Here is a 12,207-nt window from a genome sequence, read left to right as displayed (position 1 = left end):
ATCTGGGGGAAAAGGAAACGTCTATCAGTTGGGAAGCTAGACATCAAGTAAGTGGCTTGATGAGGATAACTAAGCTGACACGCCGGAGTTGGCTGCTGGCACAAGAGGGTGGTGCCTTACCGCACCGCAGGCGGACGCGCGGTAGCGTTCGTGGTGGTGCTTCAGGATTCCAATGTACTGCGTCCAAGATCAGAACGAGCTTGCCGGCGGACCACTGCCGTCCCATTCTTGAGTGAGCTGGAGCGCAGCCATCTTATCCACTGAACTAGCTAGAAGCTATCGCTTCGGGTCGAAGCATTAAAAGAAAAGGATCGGAAAACGCGGCGGCATAGGAACCACGGGACCCCTATTAGTAAAGGGAAAACGTAAGTGCGCTCCTGCGCACCAGCTGAAAAAGCCCTTTCCCTTTTTAATCAAAAATGAAATGTTGGTAAGCTTCATAGCTCCAACCTAGTAAAGGGGCTTTGATGCCCTTTGTATAGGTTGGGTTGCTGGATACGGGATCCTCGTAGTAGGCTGGACCAACATCCATCCGAGAGAGGGCAGTCTTTAGAAACAACAGGGTGTACGTATCCCAGGTGAGCCAAGAGGTGAAGAGTGGGAGTAGATCAGAGAACGCTTCGCCTTTTCTATAGAAGGAGTCAACTGAGTTCTGAACGAATTAGCTCCTTGGTAATGGCTCAATCTATAGATAGAAAGCCCTATGATGGGAAACTACCACGTTAGGTTTGGAGAGAGATGGGACCGGTTATATAATAGAGGGAGCAGATGCAAGCTTTTTCTTTCAATAGCCGGCCAAATGACTACAGGATCATCGGTCTACTCTACCTCAATTCACCATTTCGAACCTTATACAGAAGGTTTTTCCGTACCAGCTTCTTCTACCTATACCGCAGTTGAAGCACCTAAAGGAGAATTTGGTGTCTTTCTGGTCAGTAATGGAAGCAATCGTCCCTACCGTCGTAAAATAAGAGCACCTGGCTTTGCCCATTCACAAGGACTTGATTCTATGTCCAAACATCACATGCCAGCAGATGTGGTCACCATCATAGGTACTCAAGATATTGTGTCTGGAGAGGTGGATAGATAGGACTAGTACTTTATCGATCAGGACCCTAGCTTTATTGCGAGCCAAAAACAAAGATGGATTCCCCTTCCCCTTCTATCTTCAGTACTAGAGATTAACGAATTCCATACGCCCGAAATTGAGATCGAAGCATTTTTTTTGTCTTGGAATTTCATGAAGGCGGAGCCAAAACGAGAACGAGTTCAGTCGAACAGCATATATAGTAAATAGAAGTGGAAGAGCCTTTCCTTTCGTTTTAAACAACTCTAAATGAAAGGAGCCACCACAGCTATATGCACAATGATTTTATTTTGGTTTGATTTTCTGCAGCTGAAAGCAAGGGTGGTCGTAGATCAGCTGAAGGTGCCAGGTTCCTGCAGGAGAGGACTCTAACTCATGCCAATGGAAGCAGTTTCAAGGGATGAACATGCCCATCTGCCTTTCTGACCTGCAGACTTGGTAAGATTGGATGTGAAAATGGACTAAGGCTTCATCCACTTATTATTTCGCTCCATCCGTCTTATTTCACTCACAGATTTATGACGGTTGCTTATCATATTAGTGACTTATGATCTTGTAGGTTAGGATTTTAGGAAAAGAGTGGAATCGCTTTTCTTTGATACTATTTTCTTTTTATTGTTGCGGCTTCTGCTTGTTCATGCTAAACTTTTCTAACACTCTTACTAGCCCAATGGGCAAAGCCTATTTTTATGAGTTCTTGTCTTTCTCTCACCACCCCTTGGTCGCCAATCTTGTCATTTCCTATGACAAAGCAGTATGGTATGGAATTTCCCCTATCTCACCTTTTAGGTGCTACTAAAAAAACGATAAGCTTTGCAAAGAAACAAATATCCACAGGAAGTAAGAACGAGAAAGTTCTCAACTTTTCAAAAAAGTTCTGTCCCACGCGAATCAACACTTTTCTTCGCCTTACCGCGGCCTCTTTGAATCACACCTAAAGGCGGAATGGGATTGAGAAGGAGATCTAGTAGGTGAATGCGTCCGGTGACATCGCTAGCCTTTGTTTGAAGGGCGGGGAAATAGAATAGATAAAGGAAAAGGGCAAGGTTCTAGCCCGTTGAAGTAAGAGTATGAAAGGGAACAGCTGGGTCCCCCTCTACGCTTACCAACTACCAACGCCTGCCGACTATTAGCCAGGAGTGGAAAGAAAGGAACTATCGGCACGGCATACAACGAAGGAACTAACTAACGGCCTAGTAACCGCCGCGGAAGGGAATGAGGATGAAGACGGATTCCCAGAAAAGCCAGCCCTGATAGTTACCGCACGCTGCCCATACGAGTTGTACGTCCGGTTGAAGTGCGCCTTACCGAAAGAAGGAATAAGCGGTTCAAGAGTAAGCCAAGTCCGATCGATCTTAAAGCTACGAGTTCAGGGTAAAGAAGTAGGTTCGAAGTTCCTAGCCCGGCTTGAAGCCAAGTTGAATTCTTTAACTGCTACATCAATTCCTTACGATAGACCCGATGAAAGGTTCGCTAAAACTACCACCGGTTACTGTAACAGAACTAGTTGGCTCTGGCCGGCTTAGCGAAATAGTATCCTGGACTGCTTCCCAAACTTCTTTTCTGGGTCTTCTTTGGATAGCAGTTCTGCTTCAACTCCTTACTCCACCACTTCCCAGCTAAAACGAGCCTTCTTATCATCTACGACTCTAACCCGCCACTCCTTCCGATGAACCCTAAGCCGACTATTCACTCCTCCCGTCCCGTATTCCCGCAAGCAACTTAGATTCGCTCGGATAGGCAAAGATTGATTTAAAGTAGACTATACCGCGATGATAAATATTGGCCAGCCGGAAACGGAACAAATGCTGCTGCTCCTTCTGAGTTCGCATGACTTCGCTCTCGTTTTGTTGTTCTTCACTACTCGCACAGCCTTCTGTTTTGAGGGAATCATTTCATTAACGGTGAAAATAGTCTAATGAGCATCTGTTCACGTTCGTAGTTGCAATAAATTTTATTTTTTTCATCGTCATCAATATATTTACAAAAATGCCTTCGATGTAGCATAATCAATCCTCTTTTTCTTTTCTTTGCTGATTCCTCTCAATGAAATTTGCCATGTTGCACTAAGTTACTTACGGATGTATGCATGCAGTCCGGGAACACTTTGGGGTGAACACCCATCCAAACAAGTAGGGTCAATAGTTCAGCATTTAGGCAGTCACATTTACCAACAAATCTTTCACACAACAAGTGCTCTCCGAACCAAGCTAGATAGTCTCCTATCACTAGGCTCACCAACCAACCTGGACTTTTTTTTTATTCCTGCCGGATATCAAAACAAACCATAAGGGTTGTTTCCAGCCATGAGTTCCCCTATAACATAAGCGCTCTTGGGTGGAGTGGGCCAAATAGAGAATGAAATGCATAAAAGAAATAGGGGAAGGGTTCCACTTTTTTTTGGTTTAAGGGCTGCTCGCCCTACCGAAGTACCAAAGGCTTTCGGGGCTTACACCTACCTTATTAGACAACCTAAAAAAGGGCTTTCAGTAGCGCCCAACGAATCTAAGCCTTTTGAAGCGCCAGTAGTTGTAACTGTGGGTAGGGCTTTCGTTCTTATCGCTCCGGATTCCGATCTATATGACCTCCGGGTGGTACAAAGTAAACCTCTTCCGTAGAAGCAGGTAGTAACCTAACCTTTAAGAATTTGTTCAAGGGGGGCCTCTTATCTATCAATGGAAAAATCTCCATGTGTCGCGTGATAAGGAATCCTAGAAAAGACCGATTGAGACTCCCTCCACGGTCCCACGTAGATCTCTACGTACTTGTTCCAGTCCAGGACAAGTGAGATCTTCCGGTCTGCGTGCGTGGGAGCAGCTCAAACAAAGAAGAGTCTGGTTCCGGTCTGAATTCAGGCACGGCCCGCCCGTCTGCTACTAGGTCCGGGAATGGCGCCAGGCGAGGTCGCCGCTATGCCCCAACATGAATTGAATGGTCCTTCGACCTTCGTTTGATTCCGACGGCCGGCATAGATCTCATGAGACCCGCCCACTATTACTACGAAAAAAGCCCTGCCCTTTTCCTTCGCTACTAGGAAAGTAAGCAACTTCTATTAGCGCCGGACCTTGAGTCGAATTGCTCGTGTCATGTGCAACGTCCATCAATGATGGTTCATTAATGTTCATTGATTTAGACTCCTTCCCCCTTCTCAACTACGAAAAAGATCGAGAGGGGCCCGAAAGCCCCCAAACCAAGAACGGAAACGGAAGCCTTTCGACTCACTTCCCATTCTCTCTTAAATAAAGAAAGCTCGCCCTCGAGCCCTGGGCCGGTCGGCCGGGTCTTTCCCTGTTGTTCTGTTCCCGCCACGAGAAAGACGCGCGGAAGAGGTATGCCCAGCGCGCCGAGGATCCGTTGAGAGTTTGTCTCGGTAGGGAACTGTACGATGTTTTACCCTATTGTATTGAATCAAAAAAGGGTCAGTGCTGCGGCCCCCTATTCTTTGATCCAATATTGACCGGGGACGAGCCCCGACTTCCATAGGTCCTTGGTTTGACCTCCCGTAGTGGTCCTTGCTTTGCTCTCTGCTGGGGCCCTCCCATTGCTCTAGCCATAAGCTATGGCAGCTCCAGCTCGCACAGGGGCCTGCCCTGCGAGGCCAGAGTGGGCTCAGCCGTCAGCCTCCATTCGAATTATCTTAGGGGTTCTTTAGCTTTTGCCAGATCTAGAGAGATACTACAAGTCCTCCGTCCCAGATTCCATCGCCGCGGCCATCTGGTTCACCGGTACTACCAAAAAGTCTCATGCTTACCTTACTCTTACTGATGGTTTGATTATCTTGGACCACGAAGACCCCAGTCGTGCTTCTGGTTTCCATTCCCATTATCATATTGATGATCAATCTCCTCGTGCTCTGCCATAAGAACTTGGAGTCCGTATCATGGTGAAGATAAGGTAAGGCTGTGATTCTTGCTAAAAAAAAAAAGACCGAACGCGTTCGAGTTATTGGCTCGTCCAACCCGGCAGCATTCATGAGTCGCTCGTTCAACTGTCCCTCGGAGACAGGGTCGAGAAGTACCATGCGCCACCCGTCCTTTCTTTCTATCGGTCCCACCCAGCAAGATACGGCTCAGCCAAAAAAGGTAAGCGCCTAGCGCGAGCCTTTTTTGATTAGTTTAATAAAGTCAAGCTTTGGCTCCCTAAAGAGTCAAGAAATGGATAAAAAAAAAGGGGGGGCTTCTGCAACGGGCTATGCCACCCAAACCAACTGAGGGAAGTCGCATCCGTCCCATCGCAAGCACCTACAATGTCATGATCACATTGGTTTACCCTTGTTTTTTTGGTAGTTTAACGGACGGTCGCCCCTCCAACAAGAAAAGGTATAAATATAGAAACTTCTCTGCCATTTGGATCGGAGAATTTATGGAGGAAATCGGGTTTTAAATTCCCAGAAACCGCACGATTATATAGCCAAAGGGAATAGGCCGCGCCTAAAATCATCCCAAGCGCTGCTAATGTCGCTACTAAGCTATTTCTTTGGAAAGCTCCTACTAAGATGAGAAATTCCCCGATAAAACTGCTAGTACCAGGTGAACTCATATTGGCCAAAGTGGAAGAGAAGAAAATGGTAGGGAGATTCGGCATGGTGCTCACTGAACCTCCGTAATATCTAACAAGTCGAGTCTTATGTCGGTCATATAGAACACCAACACATAGAAAAAGGGCTGAAGAAACCAGTCCATGACTTGACATCGGTAGAATGCTACCTCCAATTCCCTGTATGTTCGATAGAGCCAAAGATTCCCCCCACTGATCGGAGTACGCCGATTACCCCCCGAACCGTACAAGATAGTTACCACCTATCATACGGCTTTCTAACTTCACTTCTTTTTTCTGGTCGTTCCGCTCTGTCGATCGCTGGTAGTATAAGAGATCTGTAACCCCCCTAAATTATTTACATAAAGGTTCCTGCTTCCTACCCATAGTTAGCATGTATCTCCCCGGGTCATACTTGAACATCGTAGACCCCCACCCCAACTCTATCTTCCTTATCAGTGAATCGGAACATAGTGCATAGGTACTCTTCGATGCAGCGGGGACGAGACGACGTGACATACTACGATCACGTACAGAAGTGCTGCCCTTCGTCTCGGCAATATGGAACCTCTCAACAGCTCCCGTTCTTTTATGGGGTCCTATCGGGATAGGTAGGCCCAAGCCTTTCCCCTCCCTCCAGAATCCCGAGGGGGAAAGAGAAGAGAAAGAAGAAAAAAATGCTTCCTTTTTTTCTTTCATTTGAACGGCCTTATCTTGTATCGAAAGGTTTTTCGTGCTATACACCACGTTGAGAAAGACCAACCTCCTATGTACCGTACTCTTTTTCTACCTCGAAAGGGAGGTCCTCCTTATGATGCTACAGATGGCTGTCCGAAGTGCAAGGGGTAAACTCGGACTCGGATAGGATAGGATTGTGCGCGTCGGGCCCTTCGGGTGTCATATTTTGGCTGAGTTTACCGTACCTCCGGCCCCTATGTTAGGCGGCCGTAATATTTTGTTACGTTCTACCGCTCTTACGCCAGAAATAAAAGGTTCCACACGAGCTCCCGTTCTGCGGCGTGATGGCAGGACCGCTAGGGGAGTGGCTCCGGATGTAGATAGGGTGAAATCTGCAGAGGTCATGCAAATAAATAGGCCCCTTCTCTTTTCTTTTGGATGAATGGGGTGCTTTAGAAGGCGCTTTCCGATCTACGGTCCCTCGGAGCGAAGGGTTAGGCAGGTAGTATGGGCCCTCTGACTTCCAGCTATGTGCTGTGCGGCTCCCGCGAAGCGAATGAAGGGAAGCTCTTCGAGCTTACGGGTGAGCTTACGCTTACTCTCAGCCTCTTTGATTGGTAGGCGGGCGGGCTAAGCCCCCTACTTAAGATTCAATTCATAAGGCTAATTTGATCTTGTCGTGACGCTTTGGTTAGGCCGACTACTATAGGCTAGCTACTTCTAGCTTCTATAGTGGCCCTTCCACTTTGGCGTAGTTTTAGTTTGTATTGGTACTGAATGAACATATCAAACAAAGGCGATCATATCATGCCATTTTATATGTATAGAGAGATCCCCTAGATATAGAGATAGAATAGATGTTCATGGATAGACAAACATTCCATTGATTCTTAGTTTTTTTTTGGGCTGAAAAAGCTCGTCGATCCAAATGAATCATTCTTCTGGTCTCTCTTCACTCTCCGCCCCGAAACTGACCCACGGCACAGCGCCCATTCGCTTCGCGCGCGGGAAGGCAACGAAGTTCAGTTCATCAGACCGCAGCGGAGTGGAGCAGCCGCGACACGACCTTACCTTAGCTGGATCTCGCTGGTGCCACCTAAACGGTAGGTAGGCGGCGGATGTGTGACGTTTGGAGTTGTCGTTCGTGCACCTGTCCCCAATGGAAGAATGAGTGATATTTTCCCCTGCATATCATGGCCTTACCACTCGGTCCCCGATGGCCAGCGGGGGATTCGGTATAGCAGCTCACGTTCGTTTGCGCTGCGCGTTCCCGCTGGACTGGGCACATCTTAGCTGTAGGAAGTATGGTTCCGAAAGTGACTTCGGTTCGCTAGTTCAGGCTCAACTCCTCGCTTTACGTTAGCGGACTTACAGGTCGGGCCGGGGCTCTGCGCTCTTTCTTTCTGTGTGGGACGATACCGGGGAGAGAAGGGAATGCGTCGAGGCGGCGAAGAAGACAACTACATTTTGGCTTTTCCCTCCATGAGATGAGCCCAGTGCATTGGACCGATGGATAAGAGAACTGAGCTGGCCTAAAAAGAGCTTGGGCGCTCTATGTACGATGTAGACTCCATCAGATACATATCGATTTATTTTCCGCTGGATCATGAAAAGATAGTTGTCTCATCAATAATAGATAGAAATAGGGGATTTCCCCTTATTCTTGATAGATTCCCTCTCTATCTCTTTCGATCTATCAGAACAGAGTTGGCTATCTATCAATCGATTTTCAAATAGCACGTTCATTTCCGCCGCGAAAACATAGCCGCCATAATAAGAAGCAGCTAGAAGCACTCGCTTCACGCCCTTGAATTCTTATTCACGGATGAATTGGGAAAGCCAACAGAAAGATTCGATATTCGATTCTTACTTTCGTAGAGCCGGTGCTGCTGTTGCCTGCGCGTAAGGCCGCCCTCCACTCCCGTCCCGGGGCGCTAAGGGGCTTTTGTTTTTGGAACAGACGGCATTGCTGACGCCTCGAATCAAGCTTTTATTGCGACATGCTATGTTTTCTCCCCCATTGCTAGTAGGTTGATGGGTTGCACGCCCGGCACACATGTTTTGGCCTTGTGTGTCCATAACTCCAAATAGGTGACCTAACGGCCGCCGCCCGACTAAACATACCAATAGTCACCAGATTCATATGAGCTACTGAGGAGTAAGCTATGATCTTCTTAAGATCGATCTGTCTTAAAGTGGTCGAGGAAGTATATATTATAGCAATCGCGCTTGGAGTATAAATGAAAGGAGTGGAACAAAGTGTCGCTTCGGGAAACATGGGTATTGAAAATCTTAAAAACCCGTAGGTTCCCAATTTTAAAGGAATTCCTGCCAAGATGACGGATCCTGCCGTAGGTGCCTCTACATGAGCTTCGGGTAACCAAATATGAACTGGTACCATAGGCACTTTGACGGCGAAAGCGGCGAAAGAAGCAATCCATAGAAAGATTTGGCGCCGCTCACTAAATTCTGTGGTTAATGAAATTTGTAAATCGGTGGTTCCTGTTTGGAGAAGAATCAACAGAATAGCTAATAGCATAAAAACAGATCCAAGTAAAGTATAAAGGAAAAACTGATATGCTGCCTTGATCTTTCTTTGTCTCGAACCCCATACCCCTATAATAATGGTAGAGTAAGGGGTGGTCCCAAAGCGGAATTGACCGGTGGTGGTTGGTCGAAGCTCCAGTAGGTAGCCACTCCCTTCTCAGAGAACCGTACGTGAGACTTCCGCCTCATACGGCTCCGTCCCGAGCTTCCGTCGTCGGCCTTGGCATTAGACCACTATCTATGCATGTATTTTCAGCCTGGACTCTCGAATCTTTTGCTTCTCGGGTGGTGGCGAACAATGGTGCTTGCGTTGCAGTAGATGCCCGCCCGAAAGAACCGCTCACTAGCTAGCCGGACTAGTGGGGCCCTATCTGGAGACATACTGAAAACCATGCCTTTCGAACCGACGGCAAGGCCCGTCTTCCAAATCAAAAGAAAAAAGGGCTCGTTGGGAAGAAAGATGGAGTGCGGCCTGTAGAGCACATGTAAGGCACAGTCGGGTTGCTCACGCAGCGGATCTCTCTCTATCTATAGATAGAGAGAGAGGTGGGAAAGGAATAGCCTTATGTTATGGCTGCCCCTCGACTTACGGCCTTTATGCTACGACTACTGTGATGTGAGCGGTTCAAATTGGTTTGATCTTTCCCAATCATTCTGGACGGAACTTGTACGCAGCACTTGTACGGAGGTGCATGCATAAAGGTTTGGAACTCTTTTTTTATCTGAATCTTAAGTAAGGACAGGACCTTATTCTCGAACCCTCTGCCGAGCTCTACCCTGCCCGCATTTCCTTTTTTTGAAGGGGAAAAAAAATGTCTCCACCTGCTGCCAATATTCTTCGGAATTCTACTGAACGGGTCGATCCTCCCCTCCCCCGTTTGTTTTAGCAACTTATCCTAAGGTCTCCTCACCAAGAGCTCGCCGGCGACGACAGAGGAAGCAACCCGCCTGCTGTGGCGGGGCGGCTTTTTTCTTTCACAATAAGACCTGGACGATTATCCCTACCCTCGGTAGCTTACGAGTTTACGTCCATCCCTGGTCGGGTACAGTTTCCTTTCGATTTCTCCCTTGTAGCCGTTACCCGAATTCGCGCAAGTGTGTCCACACCCCCCAAACTGACTTGACGAGGAATCCATTCTCGCGAACAAACACAACCCCTACACACACCTAGGAGCACCCCTTCCTGCATATCCATACAAGACCCGAGTAGGCGGGTCGAGGTCCTACGAGGTACCCACTACTCGGAGTACCCTCCCAAAAGGAAAAAGATGTGTCTGTCAGGTTCGGTTCTTCTTAGTTGGGTTGGGCGGGTTCGACCAGAAATGCTATGCTTACACACAAGACTACCCCTCTTCCCGAAAGCTTCGCGGGGACTGCTTTACGACGACGGACGACCGCCCGTAGGGGGTTTACTGCACAAAAGGCCCCTGCAGAGGAAAAGCTTTATCCCAGCGAATAGAGGATGCTCAGCTCCGCACAACATAGGGATTGGCACACTTTCGGGAAAAACATAGAATAGTATCGAATCCAGGATACAGAACACGGCGATCATTCCACATTCACGAATTAGAGATGCTGTAATATACTCTTTCCCATAACTTCTCATACCAGACCAACCCACTAAAATGCAAATAGGGATCAGAAATGTGGTCAATATCACGCAGAATAAAGAGATACCGTCTATACCCAAATCCAAATTGATATTTTCATAAGGAAGCCATCGAAGGCTTTCCACAAATTGAGATTTGGCCGTAGAAGGATCGAATTGTATCCGAAGAGCAGGGGGATACAAAAAAGTAATAAGAGAGGCGCACAGACCAATCAATCGTATCGGTCGTATTCTTGAATTTGGAATGAAAAGAGGAGTAATGCTTCCTAGCACGGGAGAAAGAATAAGACCACTTAGATCAAAATACCATTGTTCTAACATAGAGTAGAATTGAAGATTGAAGAGATTAATTGACAACAGTCAAAAGATGGGCGCCTAATTCCAATACAATAGGGGTCTATCAGTGCAAGTCAGCTGAACACCGTGATTGATGAGTGGGTAGGTGGGTTAGGTGCACCTCTCGCCCAATGGGAAGTAATGAGGCTTGTCTCCCCCCTCCCCCCGAGGAGACAAGTACACGGCTTAAGGCCTCCCGTTCCTTTCCCAAGCGTCTATCTTCGTACATAAAGCGGCCGCCGCATTTTGACTTGATAGATCTATCAGACTACAACCAGTGTATCTCAGAACCTTAGTGTATCTCAGAATCTTAGCTTGAGCCTCCTTTATCAAAATGACCTAATATTTTTTTGAAAAAGAAAGACTTGTCCCGATTTGAGTTGATATCCTGGGCCACTTTTCTGTATATTTTCAATTCTTCTTCGTCAATTTGGCCAGAGTGCAACCCCAACCTCTCTGCATCTTCTTTTTCCAAGTCCGTTCTAGTCTCTTCGCAAAAAAGTTCAATCGCACTCTCAGGCGTTTCATATTTTTTATTTTCCATTAAGAGAGGTTCTTTTAAGACTATTTCCCGAACTAGGGTATAACACTTAGTTTTAGTTTCCCGGATCTCCAGATCTCGGTTCTCAAATTGAAGCAGTTCGTTATATTCCCGTTGAGACGAACATTTTTCTAGTTCTGTCTTTATTTCGGACCAGTACTGTCCCCTTTCCTTATCCAGGAGAAAGATGGAATTGGCATTTTCCAAACCTCTTATGCGATTTTGCATGGAGGCCTCTAAACCCAAATTGGGAGTAATGGGCCAAGGCTCCGCTATGACTTGGATCCCGAAGGAATCGTCGTCAGAGTGTGCTGGGCTGGAAGGCCCTGGAAGAGGAAGCGCTCCCGGTCCCACACTCAAAATTAGAAATGAAAGCTCACTTAGAAAAAAGTTGAATCGAGATAGTAAGTAGATCCGAAACAAACAGCCCCATATAAAGAGGAAAATGAAAATCGAAAGATAGAGAATAATCCGTATACCCTTTTATTTTATTTTTCTAGCATATATACGAAACAAAAATAGAAACCCCAAGATAAATATTCCAAATAGTACTATATTGCGACCTCTTATTATAGCGGTTCCTTCTGATCCTAGAAAACGTCCGAAAAAACCTGCTACGGAGCTCCCGACAAGGAAAAAAATGAGTTGTTTCATTTCAAATTGAAAATCAATTGAATCAATGCTTCTAGGCTGGAATCATAAATGGGTTATCTCCTCTCTGATGATCTTTTTCTGAGCTTTTGACTTGCTTGTTGTCTCTTTTGTTCTTACTCCAACGAGCGGTGACCGGCTTCAACCGGAGCCATTTCGGCCCGCGAGAGGAAGAAGCCCTGGAGCGCTGTCTTTCGGAACAAACAAAGACATCAATAACTC

At 46.8% G+C, this 12,207-nt stretch overlaps 3 protein-coding genes; 1 reads left to right on the top strand and 2 right to left on the bottom strand.

The window, feature by feature from the left end:
- Positions 1-1,090, top strand: part of ND7 (NADH dehydrogenase subunit 7) — a 4,483-nt gene extending 3,393 nt beyond the window's left edge. Inside the window, exon 4 of one mRNA in view lies at positions 829-1,090. Coding sequence (YP_006460175.1) covers positions 829-1,090 — 262 coding nt within the window.
- A 2,040-nt stretch (positions 1,091-3,130) lies between these two features.
- ND4 (NADH dehydrogenase subunit 4) lies at positions 3,131-10,778 on the bottom strand. One transcript has 4 exons: positions 10,327-10,778; positions 8,414-8,928; positions 5,392-5,814; positions 3,131-3,219 (listed from the first exon to the last, which is right to left on the bottom strand). The coding sequence occupies exons 1-4, from the start codon at positions 10,776-10,778 to the stop codon at positions 3,131-3,133; spliced, it is 1,479 nt and encodes a 492-aa protein (YP_006460174.1).
- Positions 10,779-11,817: 1,039 nt separating this feature from the next.
- Positions 11,818-11,988, bottom strand: ORF56 (hypothetical protein). Its single transcript has one exon. It carries the CDS (start codon positions 11,986-11,988, stop codon positions 11,818-11,820), a length of 171 nt encoding a protein of 56 aa, YP_006460173.1.
- Between the last annotated feature and the right edge of the window lie 219 nt (positions 11,989-12,207).

This window comes from Mimulus guttatus, mitochondrion (assembly GCF_056151865.1).
Source record: "Mimulus guttatus mitochondrion, complete genome".
Classification (NCBI taxonomy): Eukaryota; Viridiplantae; Streptophyta; class Magnoliopsida; order Lamiales; family Phrymaceae; genus Erythranthe; species Erythranthe guttata.
Note: the sequence above shows the minus strand (reverse complement) of the source record. Positions and strands in the feature narration are given on the sequence as shown.